General features: G+C 32.2%; 1 protein-coding gene across 5 annotated transcripts in view; it reads right to left on the bottom strand.

Annotated features, from left to right (window-relative positions):
* The window catches only part of LOC105569073, an 82,516-nt gene that overhangs the window by 5,713 nt on the left and 55,493 nt on the right, over positions 1 to 21,310 (bottom strand). For 3 of the 5 annotated variants that reach the window (XM_012025228.1, XM_012025231.1, XM_012025230.1), the window contains 7 exons: positions 15,106 to 15,249; positions 13,315 to 13,459; positions 11,948 to 12,034; positions 10,682 to 10,808; positions 4,926 to 5,573; positions 3,951 to 4,376; positions 477 to 1,886 (listed from right to left, as the gene is read on the bottom strand). In XM_012025228.1, coding sequence (XP_011880618.1) covers positions 477 to 1,886; positions 3,951 to 4,376; positions 4,926 to 5,573; positions 10,682 to 10,808; positions 11,948 to 12,034; positions 13,315 to 13,459; positions 15,106 to 15,249 — 2,987 coding nt within the window. Of the gene's footprint in view, positions 1 to 476; positions 1,887 to 3,950; positions 4,377 to 4,925; positions 5,574 to 10,681; positions 10,809 to 11,947; positions 12,035 to 13,314; positions 13,460 to 14,398; positions 14,436 to 15,105; positions 15,250 to 21,310 lie in introns of those variants that run through there. The other 2 variants (XM_012025232.1, XM_012025229.1) reach the window with 2 other exon arrangements.

Here is a 21,310-nt window from a genome sequence, read left to right as displayed (position 1 = left end):
TCAAGTTATATCTCAAATAATTTAGGTATTCTTCTTTCCTTAATAATTTAATTTCTTATTTTTTAAATTATTTATATATTTTGTTATTTCAATATTAATAATATTTAATATTTAATATTTTAATTATTACTTTAATTTTTTATTTTAAACGGGGCCAACTTGTTACTTATGATTACCGGATTATTGCTCCATGATAAAGTATTTACATGAATTAGGTAAATTAAGTCAAGTTATCATTGTATTATTGCAAATATCTCAAAAATGACTCATTTGCAGACCAGTATTTATTAAGACTTCGACTTTTCAACTTGTTTTTGGGTGTATTCTCTCAATCCCTCTAAAATATTTAATCCTGTTTTTTTTTTAGAATCCTGTATATTATTTGGATAAGAAATGAGAATGAAAGTGTCAAAACTCTGTGGGAGGGACAATAAGGGTAAAAATAAAAAAGGGGTTAGTAGTACAACAACATGCACCTGCGGTTAATTTACCATATGTTTCTCCCTTATCTATATCCGTATTTCCCATATCATCAGTGCAATGCCCTGTCACAATTTGTTCCCAGTTCTTTTCTGCAATATCGAAAGATGTAAAATTTTGTGAGGGGATGTTGAAGTTCAAAGCGTGCGCAATGTCCTCCGGAGGCAAAGTAAGATATCGTCTCTGTCTCTTCAAAATGTCTGTCTCGAAGTCGCCCGACTTGGATTGGCTCCGAACTACCTTCGTTCGTTTAGCATTTCTCGTGCCGCTTGATTCTTCGCTCTGATAATTTTCATGTCTTTCACATAATTCATCGATATCTTCTGTGACGACACGTTTTGTGATATTATTTAAAGCACCGTCTTCTCTTATAGCATCAAGATGCTCGCATTTTGGTATGGTAGAGATTACTGTGCACATTTTTTTCTCTTTCTCAAAGTCGCTCTTCTCTGCTGCGCCGCACATCGCGTCTTTCAAATTTGCTCTCTTAACATTGTTTTCAATCTCGCAGGGAGCAATTGTTTTCCTCTGCGCACTGGATGGTTCTTGACAAATGAATTGATGGTGCAATAGTTTAAGCCGTTCGCTTCTCGATTCTTTCATATGATCCAGTTTAATCATACTTTGACTTACAGAACTGTCATCCAATGTCATCCGCAAACTATCACTTTGGTACTCATTTTCATTACATGAAATAATATTTTCGGATCTTATCTTGTCATCTTGTTCCAAAGAATCATTTTCATTTTTTTGAGGGATAATATTACGTTCAGATAATTTCGCTAAAGATACATTTAATTCTAACGTATCAAGCACGGTATGTCCTTTATTATTTAAGTATAAGTCCAAATTTAATGATTTACGATTTTCTACATTGTCGGCAATATCTTGTATCTTTTTCACCTGGCTAAATTTATCTCCACCTACAAATTTATCTTCGAATTTTGAATGAGCTTCTTCTGAATCAACACGAATTAGTTCCATAGAATTTTGTATGCCAAAGTTGTTTTTTACTTGATGATTTGAATCTCGGCTTGATTTTAAAGGCATATCATCTTCGGCTGTAACATTGCCAATATTTTCTGATATTTTTGTTTGCCGATTTATCTGACTTTCATTGAAAGATGTACAGTCAACTTTCAATTTTGAAGATGTTTCTTCTGGCTTAGATGTAGCATCCAATGAAAACGTATCGACAAGTGGAGTACTACAGCATGTTTTATCAATATGTTCAGAATTTCTATGCTCGTGTAATAAAACATTTGTGTTATCGCGCTTGATGCTTAAAGTTCTAGGCGGCGCTAAGGGCGGGGTTACTTTATGCTTAGATATCTTCAGAGATTCCGAAGCGCTAAGTGTACTCGTATTAATCTTTCGAGGCTTGGGTAGGGGTGCAGACTCTCCAACTGATATAAATAAAGAAACAAAAAACAACCATCACCGAAAAATTATAAGCTAGCAAAAAAAGAAAATTGATCAAAGTATATCCATTACTGATTGAAGCAAAGAGGAGGTTTGAATCAACTAGTTGTAAATTCAAATAAAAGCGCAAAACTGACAATAAGTTTTAATACTAAATCTACTATTTTGTTAAATCCACTAATTTTACTTGTGTACTTTTGCATAACGTTTTAAGTCGGGAAATGGTAAGACTATTTTAAAAAGTATACAAAAAGAATAAAATAAAAATATTTCCTTTTCTTTAATTTATTACAATTAGCAGCTCCAAATTAAATAAAATCAATTTTTATTGATATTTTTGTATCAAATACACTTTGATACAATTTTTTAAGTATTTAGAAAAATACTAGTTTTTGGCTTACTAAAAAGCTTTCTAAAAAAATCCAAATAAAAATGCGACTAACTTAACAAGAAAACTAGTACTCTAGCAAATTAGTAGTAAACGTGATCAGATATTTCAATAGATTGTGGTATTATATTACTATACTAATCTAGTGCTTTGTTACAACATAATTTAATGGAATATCAGCAAAAATCTAGCAGAATCTATTATTTTATAATCAGTTAAATGGAATGTTTCATTTAAATAATTAAGAAATATTTTTCAGTTTCTGCAGTTCAATTTGTAATAATATTTTATAATAATAGTTTTTATTACATTTCGAAAAAATGACCGACAAAATTTGTAAGAGACACTATATGTATAAGTTCTTGTTGAAAGATTGGTTATTTGGGAAACATAATTCAAGTCGGTGAAGATATTATTAACATTTATATGAAATTTACATTTATAAATTTTTTATCTTAGTAATTCCATTATGATTTATTTTGTCTTCCATTAATTAAATTTAAAGCTTAATTATCAGTTGTGTATTATTAAAACATAAAGCTAAAAATTAGGGACAAAGAGAGATGATATGCAGAAAAAATTCAAGGAGTGCTTTATTTTGAAATGAAGAGAAACTAAAGATCGAATCTTTAGATTAATTCTATTAGAACATCTATTACGTATATAAGGTTTCAAACAAATTTACCAACTCTATTCTCGAGGATCGAGTTCAACTGGACTAAGAAATGATTCCAGCTTTCATTTGATTCTTGACGACTAACCAGACCAGATGGCGGGGGCTCCAAAATACTTAGCTTTCTCTGCTGCAATTTGTTCACGGTACAATTTGTAATAGGTAACGAAGGTAGCTTAATGTCGTTGGGAACGGATTCCGCGGGTCCCACTTGGATATCTAATGGTTTCGTAGAGATCGCGAATATTTGCAAGGTACTTAAAGGTGGGGGATAAAAATTGTTTTCTGTATACTGCTCTGAACAATTACGAGATTTTCGGTTGTTACTGGAAACTATGGAACTCGTGTAGCATCTTGTCGTGCTTATTCTATCTAATTTCGGAATGTAAGATGGAAATTCCAACGAACTTGGTATTTTGGAATATTTTAAATGAAGACTTTGTGATAACATCAAACCTGGTTTTTCGAAAAAACTCAATAATTTAGTTTCTCTTAGAGTTATATTATTTTGAAAATTTATATTACACGCTGAGATTTTCTCAGCACACTTACCATAGCTTTTTACATAGGATTTAGCCCACCTGCTTGATCTATTTGCAAGAAGCTCACGATTGTCAAAAGAAATCGTCCCAGCGCGATATTTATGTAAGATCGATTTTGTCCTTCTAAGATCTTGAGAATATCGACAAATTCGAGGTAGTTGACTTATTATATCCCGGATATAAGTCTGATTGTTAGTAGCAATACCGACCAAAACATCATTTACAAAGTTAACACTTGCAGAATTGCCATGTTGCAAGCGGTATTTTTGAACAGTAGCATGCAATCTGTTTCTCTGTGATACTGAAAGTCTACGTTTTCTTGGATATAATATAATGTGGGAGGATATTTTTTCATCAATGTTTGTACCTTCACCGACTTGTGGATCTAAGGCTTTAGGATTACAAAGCAAAGCATTTAAATTACTGGCAGTATTTTTTAGCTTACCTTTCTTCGCTGCTACTCTAGCTTGCTCTACTATCGGGGTGGCTTCTACAGGTACGATCTTTTCCGTTTTATCAATCTCGGAGATAACCAAATCTGATTTAGGACGCGCTTCGGTATTTGTTTCAATAGTACAATTCTGTTGGATGTCGACATTGGGCTCGTACATTGCAATTTCTGGCTTTAATTCACAGTCTAATTGACGCATGGACTGTGCGCTGATGCCGATATCGGAATTAACTTTGGGGCAATCAATGTCGGAGCCGGCCTTTGATGACGCACCAATATCTGATGGCGGTTTTGAAGGTTCTATATCAGATGTTAACGACTCCTCGGAATCGACAATGCGTTCTAAAGCCTGCGTGGAAGTAGTCGATGAAAGTGGCCTGGGCGTCGGCGGAGGAGGAGCTGCTCTCTTCTTTCGAAGACCTACGCAAGTGATGTTTCCTTGGTTTAAAATATTGTGCAAAACAGTAATGTTTTTCATACACGTACGTGTACAAATAAAATTCCACTTGGCTATAAATAATTATTTGAACGATAGAAAGAAAATGGACTTGAACAATTAATTGGCGAGTGTTAAATCTACAGGGTGTTTCCTCTAAGCTGAGGACGTAGAATATCTCTGTTTTCTTTAATGATACGAAAAATGTCGAAGGACGAAAATTGTTCAATTCAAAGGAACTAATATTCTGATAAGCGAAATTTTGTTTTAATGTTACTCTTTACAAGATTTTAAGGTCATCGACATTTCTTAAATGAAACGACATATTTTTAAATCACAAAACTCACGTTTAGAAAATGAAACTATAGAGAATGAAACCCTACCCTAGTAGCACAGTGCATGGATCAAACATTGGTTAAAGAAACGGTCACATTGTCCCAATATTTGGTTGTATTGGGCCAATGGTTAGCCAATGCATTATACTACTAGGGTACACTCTAGGCAGGCGTCTATTCTAAGTGATTAAATCTCACCAGTGGAGCTAAGAGAAGTGGTGCTAATCCCTCGACTGATTGTGAGCGTTTCACTGGTTGCTGGTAAATTACCCAGACTCTTGCTGGACTGTGAGGTTTGCCCTAATTTTCTGGGCAAATCAGACAAACCTGGTGCCTTGCTTCTCCTTGGTAGAGTTTCTGGTAGTCTCACAGCCGAATCTGGATTATCGCTGAGCACGGACGCCTCATGGTAACCAGAACTATCGCTGCTGTTACGACTATGACTGATTGTCATTTTGTCTTTGTTGCTGCCTCCAGACATATCTTGAATAATTTGTGCAGCATTGGCGGGTGGTTTCGGGGCTGGCCTTCTCTTTCTTTGTGGTCGAACCGGCGGCTGAAGCGGACTAACGCTTCTCGCGGTTTCATCACTCCTGGCTGGCGATACACTGCGTGCCCCAAGACTATCCGTGCTCAGAGAGCTTTCCTTGGACTTCTTAAATATGAAACCGAATACACTTTGCTTTGTTTGCTGCCGTCGTCGTTCCTCTTGCCTCTGCAACGCCATTATATCTTCTGTACTTAATGTTGGACCCATATTCATAGTTTGTTTCGCGTACAGAGTCACTTCCTGCAGGTGATAATCCTGCAGAGACAGTGATAGGTCTAATGTCTCCTCCAGATTAACTAGAACAGTAAAAACAGATTGTTTCAACATTTGATATTAGACGTCGATTAGCATTAAGAAATATTACGTCTGACAATTTATAGCGTCAAAATAATTGCAGTAATTTATAATAATTAGATTAATGTCTCGTAATGATGAATTTCAATAGCTTCTTAAAAATCACGTTGTGTAAATATAATTTTGAATAATCACTAATAAGTGAAACGCAGGACTGACATGAGTCTAACAATTAATTGAATCTTTTCAATTAATGCCATTTTCAATCATACTGAACTATAGTAGGTTAATAACATTTCTATAAATTTTGTATACTTTTTCCAACTTACAAGGAAAAAGAAATCTCTCTCCGATCTTGATGAGCTTTTAATATGTTGTTTTCTAGACAAAAGTAAGGGATACATATTTTTTATACATGCTCATACGCATGTTTAGGGGGTAAAACACCCCTTTGAAGAAAATCGGTTTTTCACTTTCAGTACAAATATCTCCGAAACTATAAGAGATAGAAAAAAAGTGTTCAAATAAAAGGGAGTACTATAAAACAGTAACCAAATTTTTATTTTTTTATTTTTAAAATACCCTCACTACTCAAAAACATAGTTCAAAATATGCATATATGCACTATGTGGCCCGTCTATGCGACCGATTCTTAACGCAACACGTTTTGCATCTTCCTGTAATAGAAACTGGCTTTGAAAAAAATTCATCAAGAAACACGGTAGTGTCTCACGCCAAGTACAAGCGTAACGAAAACCGTGCGAGCGAGACCGACCGTGTATATTTACACGAGTACATGAGTTGAAAGGTCCTTACATTATCGCATCTGAATAACGGTAGATCTGATCGACTTCTAAGTATGCTCAATCGATAGCTTGGGTCTGATTTGCGCAATAAAAGTGTTTTTATTTTCCGCTTATGTACCCTACGAGCGGACATCTCGCAACACAAAGTTAGAAATGTCAAATCTCATATAAGAAACGTCGTACTTGTAGGTTTGAACTTTTGCCCGAAACATTTTTTGAAAAACCTCTTCTATTTGAGATATTCACGTAGATTGATTAAAATGATCCATCCTGTATATGTATTGTATATGTATATATGTATATCCAATACATACAGTATACAGGGTCCCAATTTAATGTCCCACCCCAAATAACTGTTTATTTTTGATCGCAGAAAAAAATGTTTCAGACAAAAGTTGTTTGGTTCGAGGGGGGACATAAGATCGTGCCATCAGTTTGACCTTGTCGAGTTGCTTGGAGGTCACGTAAAGGTCACCCTCAATTTTTTAAATGGAACTCCCTGTTATTTATTATACAATCTTATTCTACTAATTAATATGAATAACTTTTGTCTGAAATATTTTTCGATTTGCCTAATACTTGTTGAGATATTCAAGAGAAAATTTATAACTTTTTCAATGTTTAGCTTATGATATCTCGATAGCTGTTTGTCGGAGGGAAAAGTAGTACAGGACTTTTTTTATTTGATTTGGTCTAAAAAAATGTGCTGTTGCAATAGTGTTCCAATTATTGCAACAGCATACTTCTGAGACCAAATCAAATAAAAAATATTTTGCTGTATTTAAAGAATATAAAGTTAATAAAAAAGTACAGCAAAATATTTTTTGTACAATGACAACTTTGATAAGAATAATAATAGAATTAAAATATTTGCATGATAATTTCTAACGCTTTAGATCCAACTCTTCTTTTACGCGTTAAAATGTTCTTCCACATAAGCGTGAAAAGAATATACCACCAAATAAAGAATTTTCATAAAATATCATTATTGTATAAGATACGCAAATACCGAAAATTATTTCTTTTTACGCGATAGATATGGTATTGTGCTAAAACCATTGTGAAAAAATTGGGGAAAAAATATTTGGGTGCGTTCGACAACCATATCGAATTCTAGCATCAGAAATGCAAGGTTTTCCTTGCACCATATATCGAAATAAATTTGATCACATCGCTACATAATACTATAGACTGATAAAATTCATCAAAGAGTTTCATTCTGGCTTATGGATTAACAAATGTTTATAAACGTTAATCACAGGATTTATTTTCGTGCCCATCAGAAGCGAACTGTTATATTAAACTACTTTTATTTATGCTGAATAAAGTGTTTGTAGAAATATTTTATTTTAAAGTTGAAATAAATTTTGTACAAAAAGTTCTTATACATAATAAAAGAAATATTATATAAAATGATTATATTGCAATACGAATATGTAACTGATTTTTATATAACGAATATTTAAGTAAATATAAGTTAACGTTTCATAATTATAAAAATACGTTTAAAAAATATTGACATCATAAAATTGCATCAAGTAAAAAATAAAAATGCTACAAGTTTTATAAAATAAAAAATGTTAAACATTATAAAAAGAAGATATTTAAATGTAATTGCAAAATCACTAAGAAAATATAGAACATGATTATGAAAAAAAAACACAGAAAAAGAAATATAAATACACGCATTGAGTTGCTCTAGTAATTTTATCAATTTACCAATATCGGATAATAAAAGAGTTTTTAATGTATTTTACACATCCTGTCAAACGTACACGTGGCATGTGAAGAAACCAATTTATTTGATTATACGTACAGCAAAACAATTTCGCTTTCAATGTCACAATAGGATATGGCTGAAGAAACGCAAGTGGCAAAAATGTGAAAATACTGTTGCAGAAAAAAGGGTGAAGATATGTCCCTCACCTGTGTATTGTCGCCTGCGGGAGCATCGACTCACGTCGCAGCGTCCGAGGGACTCGCCGCGGCGCGAGCGTGAATGCACCGAGAGGTATGCGAGCGGGAAACTGGAATTGCGTTCTCTTCGTTCCCTTGCGCAGCGCGGTGCGGCGCGGATCAATTATAAAGCATACGCAAGCGAGCGCAAGCGGGTAGCGCGGGGTGTCGGCGTTTACATTCGCTCCTTCGCGGGACGAGCGCGCGAGGATGAGGACGAGGAGAGTCGCGGAGCCTAACGACTAGGAGTAACAAGTGCTGTAGGTTGCCAGACGGCAACCTTGCGATAGTGATCTCAGCAGCCGGTCGTTGTAACTAGCTAACTGAAATATCTCGTGTACGGCTGTGCGTTGCAGAATACGTGGTGTCCTGTCAGAAGTGGAGATCATTAGGATGGAATGTTTTCAATTGCCACAAAGTTAATTTTAAGAGCCTGATCACTAAATTTCACTATTAAATATTGATTCTGCCATTTATTAAATTGTTTTAATTTCAAAATTTTTATTAATTTGCTCATATATAATTTCATTTTTATTTATAAAAATTAATTTGTCATGTTAAATACACATATACGACCAGATATATGACCAACTGAACATTTTGGAAACTGTGTGGATTCTTAGAATTACCAAAATAATTTCAAATTTCTTTTTCCCTGTTTTACGTGCTCAAACTCGTTTTATGATTATATACATATTTGCATTTTGTGTGCGTGTGTGCATATGCGTGTGTGTATGCGTGTGCGCGTGCGTGTGTGCGTGTCCTTAAACGTATATGATAGCGTAAACTACATAGCATTTATGAAAATTCTTTTTTTAATAACTCTTTAATGAACAATGAGTGATGGGAAATGTCAATGGCCTCCTTAGAGGTCAAAGTCAACATCAAGGTCAACCAGAAGTCACTTGGTGGGGGGTGACTTATAGTAAATATTTACCCAAAATTTTAATGGTTTGAAATATTTAAACTTATTTTTTGCTTTGTTTCCTAAGTTATATCATTGTGTAGCAACTGTAGCCAAGCGCGCGTGCGCCCATGTACATACATATACATATGTATGTGAGTATTTTAATCAACTACAACCATAAACACATATTATGATGAAACTTGAAGAAATCAAAATGTACATAAGAATCATTAAAGGATCAGAAAATAACTTATTGTTAGATGTAGACTTTCAGACAATTGGATTGCGTTTATATTATGTACGCATGTGCACGATCTCACTTGGCTTCTGAAGCCTTATTCACATGTATCTATTAACTACACATGTATAATATATATACTATAGAAATAAATATTGTATATATGTATATGTACATGTATATACAGGGTGAGTTTTATTTCGTGAACCAGAGATCTCTGTCTATAGTATCTGAAGCAAGATATTGGGCCTCAAAGTTACACTATATAAATAATTATTTTTCGTAAAAATAAAGAACGTCTTCTATTATAATTGGATAATTACATCATTATTAATGACATTAAAATTCACTAGAATCGTCAGATGATTTGATTACTACGCAATAATCAGCGTTCTTGTGGGACTGGAATCTTGGTTTGATAATTGCCATGTTCTAGAACTCAGTTTACAATCACACAGTCTGGATACTACTAGATAGAAGAAAGTGCCTATGACATTTATGATTTGGCATAAATTTCATCGTTGTCCGTAAGGGGGGCAATTTTCCCTTACATTTTGGGCATTCTCCTTTATACACCGTCTTAAATAAGTCTGGCATTGAAATTGACATTTTAATGATTTAATGTTAGCATACTGCGTAAATAAATCCTCTAATTAGTATTATTAATTAATGCATTGATAATAACTAAGCTGTTCAGATACCTTTAATTGCAGTCGCTCAAAACCAGATTTAATATACTTAATAATATTATTATTCAAGCTTATCATCCCAGACAGCACACATATCTAAAAGACATCATAAAGACGTCTTTAAGACGTCTTTTAGACTTAAAGACGTCTTAAAGCTGTCTTTTTAGACATGGCGTGCTTATGCTTCTGATTCAAAAGAAGAATAATATAACAAATTGTCAGAATAGAAAAATATTCACGTGTGCAATTAATTATACTACATACACATCTACAAAAATTATATATGTATAAATAGTAGCAAATTAAAAATCTACATTTTTTACTAAATTAATAACTTAAGTATTTAAATTATCTCATTATTGAGAAAAACTAATAGTTTACAAATGTATAACAGTTCAAAATCTTTTATTACGTATTTAATTATCAAACTGCAAATTTTTTTCAAGTTTATTCACACAATTTTGTAAAGTTTAATAAATCCAGGCGCACTTTTATCTTGTTTGTAAATATTTACCTGGATGACGGAGCTCATACTTGCTCTTGTCCAGATTCTTCTCGCGACACACTTCATCCAGAATTTCTCCAAGGTTCATCTTTGGACTGACCCTCGACACGTACAGTTGATTTCTCGGCAAATGTACCTGCACCGATAATCAAGTTGTCGTGTATTGCATTACCGATTTATTGCATCCGCGCTGTGATTATACTCCAAGTTTGCAACTGGTTCTAAATGCGGTTCTTGAAGAAGCCAGATAACATAAGAGTGTATCATTTACTTTTAGCATTTGTCGAGAAAATACGGGTCAAACTGCTTTTACTTGCTACGACTTACTTATACCCATCGCATTTCTTCTTCAGAAAATCTTTACTTTCAGGATTGATGCGTTTGAAGTCTAAATTTCAAAATTCTACACAAAAATATTTTACACCTCCAAGTGAAAATTATTTGCTTTGACGTAATAAAGATATCGTAAAGTACTCCTTATTTCCTAATAAATGTAAAATATATTATTCATATATTGCAAAAAGAATAGTAAAAAGTTAAGAATATATTTTAGAATAAACATTATACAAAGTGTTTATTTGTTGACATAAGAGAGTTACTTTCATACGCAATTCCCGACCTATAATATTTCAGAAATCGGAACACTTAAAACATACACACACAAGATATACAATATTTATTTAAATACTTATAGATATTGAGAATGTTTGCTATTTTTCATTTTTCTTGGCGATTGTAAAAGAATATTAATCACGTAAGAAGAGTTAAAAACAAAAAACATGAAATTCATATCTTTTTTATCTCAAGTTCTGAAAAAAAAGAAAAATTTCTACACGGAAAGAAAAATGTAGCTACCGTAGCTAAAGCCTGTATGTGGCAACTACATTTCAGTCGTAAAATATGGACAGCTAATATTTAGTTGTGATAGCTATATGTATATTTAATTGCTACTGTGCCTATTGTATTAGGTGCGATAGCAAACCATTTGCCTTGGCATAGAAATTTATAATTACCTATAGCATCAAAATATTTTTAGCACACCATGATTAGCTACGGTAGCGAAAGTTTTTTTTAGTGAATTTTGCACATTTTTAACATCTTTGAAATAATAAAAACAGCTAAAACAAATGTGTTTGAGTAACGTGTTTATAGGAAGTATAGAGCAAACTAGACTTATAAGTTTGATTTTATATGAACAATAAAGTAGTTAAATCAGATTTACATTAATTGCGATGGATAATAGCTTTCAAAAACGTGACGGTATTTTTTTCTTACCTGCAATCTGAATGTCGTTTCGAAAGGTTGATTAGCCTGTTTGGTTTTATGCGGCACGCACGCGTTTTGCTTGGGAAGTAATTTAACCTGAGAGGCAAAACATTAACGAATTTAATTGCTTCGCAAATTTTGTCAATGTATCAATTATCAATTAGTTATGAAAATCTTGAGAAATTAGTTAACGCTACGCAATATAAAATATATGGTATTTGATATCAAGTTTTCTTTCATGAGAAATAAAATAAAGAAATACATAAATATTTATATGTTGAACAATTAAAGACACGTTTTTTAATATCAAAATAATTATCTATAATAAAAATCTACAAATTCTAATTTATCAAAAATAATTAAAAATTTTTTAAATAAAATAAAGCGATGTCAAATACTTTAATAGCTTTTTCCACGAAATGTATATTAGTAAAATGTATATTATGTATATGTATTAGTAAAAGTATAATGAAAAAAATTATTGAGAATAATTGGTATTCTGCCAAACTCAAGTGAAGAGCGAATGATAGAATTTAAAAATTATTAATGTTTGTAACTCCAGGAGAAAGTATAGCAATCGGTACTGGAAACAGACATGCAAAAGGGTTAATCTAACACGCGATGTAGCGAGTGAGCGTCAAAGTGTTCTTAGAAAGCGCGTTCTCGCGTAGAAATGCATGTGACACGTGTAGAGAAATTATTAGAATCATTATGGTAAAATCGGGAAGCGATATATCTTTTTCTTACTTATGCAAATCCATGAGATCATACACAATTGCTTATCCGAAAGAAAAATAACGAAATCAATCGCTCATGATTAATTTTTTGCTTCAAAATCCAATTTTTATTCGAAAGATAATATCTCAAATTAGCTTAGAAATTTTGAAAATTTCCAATTTCGCTGCAAAGATTTATAGTTTTGCAAAAGAGGTAAAGTTGATAGAGTTTTCAATTGCACAAAAAAAGTGACGTACAACAAATTCGACACATATTATTTATCAAAATACTGAATAAAAAAAATAAATTTATACATACATATATGATGCATTATTCGTTACCAGGTAGTGCTAGACGCAAAGCTACTTTGAAGATGCAATTTTATTATATTTTCCTTTCTTTAATCCTGATAATAATTTTATTACACAAGTTCATATTTTCTCAATTAAGGACTAACAATTAGATATTACATTTAATTTAAAAAATTAATATTTGTTCAATGCAAGAAAATCATCCTCAGGTATTTATATATAATATTATACGTATATGCCTTTATACATATAAACCGCCGTACACATAAAGGATACAAGAAAGTTTTAGAAAGAATACACATTATATCTATTATACTATTTTTGTTTAAAATAGAAAACTAAAGTTACCTGAAGAGCGTCCAATGCTCCTATAGGAGTGTTCGGATGATGAGGAAGAATCAAGCCACGTTCGCCGATCGCTTGTAAGGTGTAGCTCGAAGCCGTCAATTTGTGAGCCGTCGTGATCTGCACCAGAAGGTCCATCATTGGTGTGCTGTGAATAATCACATTAACAGATCTTGTTTAATTCAAGAACATATTGACAAACTCATATACATACACGCATACGCATGCACGCATGTTCGCACTTTATGCATATAAACTTGAAATGCACGCAAGCGTATACACATATATTAGTAGTACTTCAATGTACTCATCTTCATTTGTCCCTGACTTTGATACGTGTTATTTTATTGAGTTCCGTACCACTCAACTTTCAACTATCACTAACCATTAGTCTCAAAATTATTCAGAAAAAATTACGTTACTTGAACAGCATTTATTTATTCAAAATATTTCATTTTATAATAGTAGAGGGTAAACTCGGGTAAGATGGCCATAGTTTTTTCTAATGCAAAAAGCATACATTTATTTTTGCTATTTTTTAATTGTGCTTGGTGTCCTGCTTCGTTGAAGCTTAAAGTACGCAATACTATCAAAACTAACGAAAAAACACAAATTTTATATTATCCAAGTATTACAACGTATGCATTGGCCATCTTACCCGACTTGTAGGGAAAAGATGGCTATAGTATGATGGGACAGTTGGACATACATATTATATATAAAATATACATTCAATATATTGTGAATAATAAAAAAGAGCTCCCAGACAGTAACAGTGACCAATAAGCGGGTATTTACGCGTTCTAGACAAAGAATTCGGCTACAGGCAGAGAGTATGCCCGTCGAGAGCAAACTCTCCCCACGATGGAAATTAACATCGGTATTTACACGCGTACACTAACGACAATTCAAAGACGGTTTCATTAACACAATAATAAAACTTAGAGAGAATTACAGGTGATATTCCGTGACTGAACAGAGTGTGCGGCCATCTTACCCGAACTGCGAGGAAAAGATGGCCACAGTATTATAAATAAATAGTGAAAATAGAAATACAGATTACAGGTAAAATTTACAATTTACAAACCTTTATTATGTGTGTAACGTTGATTTCGACAGCTTAACTGCAATTTATTTAACGTTATAGCAGCTGTTAGTGAACACATGAAAAACTTTGCAGGCAGTCGAAAGTAAAAATGTGTTATAATATTCACGATATTGTTATTTCGAATAGTAAATGCACATAAACTACTGTAAATACCGATTATCTTTCCGAATAATTAAAAACGTACACTATTTAGCAAATTTTTTTTAAGACTTAGCAAGCGAGGAAGAGTTTGGCAGAATAAAGGATCGTCCTGTGAATACGATATTCTTACGTTTCCCGACAACCTACCACCACTGTAATATATATCAGAATTTAAATAAACTTGTGAAATTTATAAGTACATTAGAAACGTGGCTGTTTTCATTCGCAGGAGCAAAGTACCTAAGATTAATTAGATGTCTTTATCCATCGTAAGAAGGAATTCTTTGGGATGCAACGTAAAAGTCGAAATTATTTTAAGATAATTCGAGTACATGTTGTACACAATTGAGTAATCTAATTTTTAATGAGTTGTAAGAGAATTGTGTCTATAATAATTGTTTTTATCAAAAGGAAAATCTTTCAGAGAATGCAAAAAATCGAAATTACTCTGATATGAGAGCACATAATTCATGCATAAATATCCTGTATATTTAATTTTCAGAATTATCTTTTGATTGATTTTATTGATTTTATTGCAAATATACCTTCTCAGTACTGTGACTTTCTGCGTAACAAGGTGATGCTCTCGAGGTAGCTGGACTAGAAGTTCCATACTTCCGGTCAGCATATCCGCCGGAGTATCCTCAGTCACAGTAAGAACCATTCTGGATGACCTCTCTTCTCTGTTCCTGAAACAATATATTATTCTATTAAAATTATTAACAAAAGTTGTGTTTTATAGATATTATCACGCTATTACAAAAACGCAGCAATAAACAAGTTTTATGAATTGTATCTACTTTAAAATTTGTTACAGATTCCGATTCATGGATCTAGGTGACAATCCTGCTGCTTGTGTTTTTGCGAACGCTACGACTATGTAATATCCAAAACTATCCTTATAACTCTCTCATTTTTATTCTTTCCTGTATTCTTCCCAGTAAACTCTATACTATACTGAAATATCTACTCAAGTGGGAAAAGATGGACAGGGTGAGACGGACAAGTGGTTACCACTGCTCTCTTCCTAGTAATTCTGATTGGTCAATGATTTTCTATCTCACTATTTCTATCGCACTAATACAAGGTGAGACAGAAAAACGTGCTCGATTTCTGCGTCTATTATTGTATTATGTCATAAGTTCCAAATAAATATTAAAGTAACTAGTGATGCATTGAAATTGTTATAAGATGAAAATCATGAGAGGCAAGAAAACTTACAGTCCCCTCATTGTATAATACACACAATATATTGGGTGTGAATTGATCACCAACATTGATCCACCATTGTAAGATAGATATTTTTTCTTGTAGCCAATATGTTCAGCAATATTGATTCAACGTTAAGCAATAATATTCATATAGTTTTTCATATCGGATATGAGTTATATTTTAGTAAAATAAAAATTTAAATAGCAAACTGTTACTGTATACATAAAACAAATGAATCTTAATATTTAGATACCATTTTATTTTATTAATCGAGTAAAAAATAACTTTGAAGCTGAGAGACTACCATTAGAGCAAATACGGTAAACATGTGATTTATTACGCTCAGCCTTTCGACCTAGAAACCGGGACTTGGTTTACAATTGAAATACCGTAAACAATTCGTGGATGAAAAGTGCACTTTTAGTACAGAGTACCGCATGTTCAGTATTCAATACTTTATGTTCACGAACAGCTTTCCCCTGTTGTTCCTGAAGTTATATTCGTCGACTCATTCGTTCGAAGGACAACGTAATTATTATACGTCTGTATCTAACAATTGTTATATGAACTCGTCATGTTCAGATAACAGTAAAAAGCTATCTTTAGTTTATCGTATCATTAACTAGCCAACTAAATTTAAAGATGTAGAGAAAAATATCATTGATTATAATATATTCAATAAAATTTTAATATTTTTAACGATTATGCTGCATGATTAAATTTTTAAACATTTAATTCAACTTTATAACATTATAAGAAAGAATACAATTTATGTATACAAAAATATGAATTAGAAACATAATATTGATAATAAAATACATTTAATACAAATATAAATTAGAAACATAAATTGATAATAAAATACATCAATTAATGTAATTAATTCGTTTAACAAGTGAAAAGAATCTTATATAGAAAGATAAATAAAATAATCGAGTAAAAATAAAATCTTGAGAAAAAGAATAAAGCACCATAAATAAATATGTGTAAAATAAATTTGCAATGCTTTTAATGGCAAATGCAGTAGACTTTCGTTCTCTCCAGAGATAATTGTCATTCTATTTATTCTTTGATGTGCTCTATAAAGACCTCGATCAGTACAGAAAACCGATTTAATTGAAGCTTCCTGGTTCTTTGTCGCTTCTTCTCATCTGACAAACAGGAAGAAAGGAAATAAAAAAAAAGAAGGCTAAAAAGCAGGTGGCCATAATCAATATAAAAGAAGACTATGGAGAAATCATCAGTAAAACTCTTACCATATTTACCTGACATATATCAATTCAAGAGAATCATCTTAATGAACGGAAGGAGCAGAATACCAGCAATTCAACTTTTGTTTTCGCAAGACAGAGGTATTCTTTTCCTGTACAGATTTTCTTTAAAAATTGCCAGTTTTTTTGAAATCGTATCGAGACTTTTTAAATATGAATAAGATAGATTGTTTCTTAGTTAATATCAATTTCTTATATCGTTTTTTAAAGTTATTCAAAACTTAGTAAATGTTTTCAAATAAAAGTGTTTTTATATAAATGTAATGTTTTTATGTAAATGTTTTTATATTTATAGTCAAGTAATTCCATGAGTTCTTGCATTACCTGACATGTTAGAACTTGATGTAAATATTATTTAGATAAACTGTTGATTACATAAAACGTAAGCACTCAATTTTAAACACTGAACATAGCACTTTTAATAGATTTTGTTTTTCTGTTACTTTTCAATGATAATAATAATAATAATAACAACGAAGCTTGTTTGTTTATTGTCAGATTTATTAATAACGCAGCAAGAATGTGACATTCCCTCCCTCTCTTTCTCTCGAATGAAACGATATAAAAATGCAGAACTATAAAATTCAGAATATATATATATATTTTTTTTTCTTTCTAATCACTTCCTAATTTTCCCGCGTTGTAAGGTTTCGCCAACTTTCTCGCACTGTATCTGTCTTTTCACATACCTCACCGGCCTTTAAGAAACTAGATCAAGCACTTTTTGTCTCTTTATTATTGTCCGCAAACAATGTTCACATTATTGTTACGGTTCTCACAAGAGTGGATCTTTCCTACAAATGATCATGACAATTCGCCAAGAAACGAATACTTTTGTATTCTACTCATAGAAAATACCATTAATTATTAAAAATCGTCGTCCCGGCCTATACCGCCCAATTCGACCGCGTGGCGAGATGTGACCGCTCGGCGATCGATGTTGCTAGGCGCACGGAAAGTTGTTTATCGCAATCGGCTATAGTTACGCACAAGCGGCGCGTAAAATAAATAAATAAATAAATCAGATGTAGATTCCATCGGTTAATTTCGCTTTAATTTATTTTGTCTGATCGCAAATGTGTAGCCGGCTATCGTGCGGGTCGCCTCGCACCGTTTTCTATTTTCATGTAACATACATACATATGCACAAATATTTTTATGCCGAATTTTATTTTTATTAAAAAAATGCTGAAGAATTGTTATAGCTCGGAACGGGGGTCCAGAGTTACGCGCCGCTTGTGCGTAGCCATTATGATTATTTGAAATACTACCCATTATTTTGAAACATGCGCTAAGTAATAGATCAGTAAAGTCACTAGTAAAGTATCCTTTTATTAGGCTAATAATTCGCACACGTGCTTGGCACATATCAATATTTTTCTGACAGTTTAAATAAAATTACATGTATAACCAAATTTTGAGATTAAATATTATTTTCAGTAAAATTAAGAAACATAATGTGGCTTATACTATAATATAATATATGCTAAAATAACACAGTAAAAAACATATTCACTATATTACACATTAACATCACTTATGCTGAAAAGTATATTATATTTATTATAATTAAATTCGTAACTTTTTAACATCGGGGAAATCAAGGATGTTCACATGTACATACGTTTAATTTAAATTGGTTAAATAAGTAAAACAAAAAAATTAGTTAAATAAATAAAATAAAAAAATTTCTAATACATGTACAAATTCTTCACAATTCTGTCTTGTTTGCATGTACAATATGTCCAGCAGGTATAATTACATAAGCATTTAAATAAAAGATGATATTTTCCATGGTTAAACTTTCAAGATAAATATTTATAATGCGATGATTACGTGATAGTTACTCAACTTTCTGCGTTACCTAATTATTGTTGCTTAATAAATTTCCACCGTTAATATCGTAAAGGATGGTACGATTTCTACTGCCAGGTCTTTTTCATTCTTTGTTTATCGATTATTTAAATTTATCGACACATTATGCTTGTTCAATTTGCACCAAAAATAGAATGTCTCATAAATTTAAAGATATGAAAAAATATCCGTCTTTCTTTATTGACCAGAAAGAGGAAAGCACTTCAAAGTATTTGTATCAAATGAACTACAGACTATTAAATAAAAATTAAACAATCAAAAAATCACTATTTAAATATGAGGCAATGAATAATATTTAGAAAGTTAGAAAAGATTAATTGTGTAACTAAATATACATGTAGGGTTTATCAAAAATGGAAACCACGAAACATTTTGAAAAATACATATTTCTCTGAGAAATGTTCCATTCGAAAATTACATTTTCAAGTGGTGCATTATATAGTAATAGTGTAACCTTAAAGAACGCATAAAGATTAGGTCGCATAAAGATCATCTTGAAATTAAAATATTAAAGACTCGCAATTACTATTAAATATTTTTATAATTTACTTCGAGGGCTTTTTGAAACATTATAATAAAGTATTTTCGTTAGGCACTTTTCGAATTATGAAACTTTTTCTTCTCGCTTTTACTCTATGTAAAACTGAGTATCTTTCGAAATGCCAAATGTGTTGAGATGTGACACGTGGACAGAGAAACAAACAAAATAATAAATAGATATAATAAGAACAACGTCACGAATCTAGAAAATAGGTTAATGTGAGAACAAAAAAGAAAATCAGAACAAAGAGTTTATTTTTCCCGTAAAGGGTAAGTAATGCACAACGCAACATGAGCATCGTTTCTTGCACCCATGACATTAATGATGATAACTTTCTTTTATGAAATTTGTGATTTTCGCACCTTTGTCAATCTTTCAGACTTCCTATATCATGTTTCCATATATTTTTATTAGAATTAGAACTTTTATATTAGAACTTTCACCATTCATCAAACAAGTTTAGACTATTAATAAGTAAACTTATGAATTATTGTGTTATCCATACAAAAAGGGCACTTATAAAAGAATTATATAAGTGTCCTTTTCGTATGAATAACACAAATAATAGCAATGCCTTATAAGGTTGAATCAGTTTACTGTCTAATAATATTTTTGCACATACATCTTTTTTTCAATACAGCAAACTGCGCGCCGATACAAAAGTATTTTTTAGAAACAGATTTATTGCAAAATTTAATGATGTGTATTCACTTGTTGTTCTATCCTTTATTTGTTCCTCAAAATATTTGATAGAAATTCATTTTAAAAGCAGAACGGGGTTAAACGGGCAAAGTTAACTTGCTTATTATAGCATTATATATTTTTGTTGTTTTCAATATCAGTTATCCAAAAGCGATAGTATCTAAAAAGCGGAATTGATGTATTAGTGATAAAGCCCAAGATGGGCTGTATCATGATGGCCATTCCTCCAAAGTATCTTTGTATAAAGATGTATAATAATTAAAATAAGTTTTTTTAATAGTGTTACGCCCGCGTCCGGATGCGACGCCCGGTATCGTGGCGGGTTGCTGCGATACCGATTACAATTATTCTGTAAACAAGATTATGTATGGATTCGAAGTTTGGCTTCCGAGAAAGATGGGCTTATCTTTACGAAATAAATATTATTCTTCCTGGACTTGATTGCGCCACTTCATTACGCGAGTGTGACAGTTTGTACCTGCACGCGAGTTTCGGGATAGCAGTGGCGCGAGAGGCGCAACAATATCACAATTATATTGTAATTATATACAGATATTTGATACTTACGCTATAAGAATAAATTTGCTAAGTTTACAAATAAAGATGTTACATACGTTTTCATGCATTTCAACTTCAGTAACTTCTATAGTAGAATTCTTGCAAGAGTTATTTTGTTTAAACCAAAACTATTGTTATCAGTAGATACAAGCAAAATGATAGCAGATTGTAGGCAGACTGGCAACAGATTTCATCAAAACATTTCAGCAGATTGACATCATCTGCGTCCGCATTCAGCTTGTGTTCTGGCGCTAGGGTTTGCTGACATGCACGGACAGCAGATTGTCGGCAGAAACCGAGCAGGATCTGCGCGGCGCAGTTTGATGGCAGATTGGTGGCAAAAACTGAGCAGGATCTGAGCGGCACAGTTTGATCAGAGATTGGCAGCAGAAAAAGAGCAGGATCTGCCGTTTAATTTATATTTTTCACCGTTTTTGTTCCTTTCATTACAAAGATGCGTAAATATAAGTAAGTAGTTCTTTAAAATTTCTATGGGTAATTATGCATAAAAGGGGCCTCCTCTCCGATTTGCTTCATTTTTAAATATGTTGTTGGGGATGTCTTCCCGAGTCATTTCATATATATATATAA

The sequence above is a fragment of the Vollenhovia emeryi genome, unplaced genomic scaffold (assembly GCF_000949405.1).
Source record: "Vollenhovia emeryi isolate VEMERY1.0 unplaced genomic scaffold, V.emery_V1.0 DF939126.1, whole genome shotgun sequence".
Lineage (NCBI taxonomy): Eukaryota > Metazoa > Arthropoda > Insecta > Hymenoptera > Formicidae > Vollenhovia > Vollenhovia emeryi.
The sequence above is the reverse complement of the archived record's forward strand: the minus strand, read 5'-3'. Positions and strand labels throughout refer to the sequence as shown.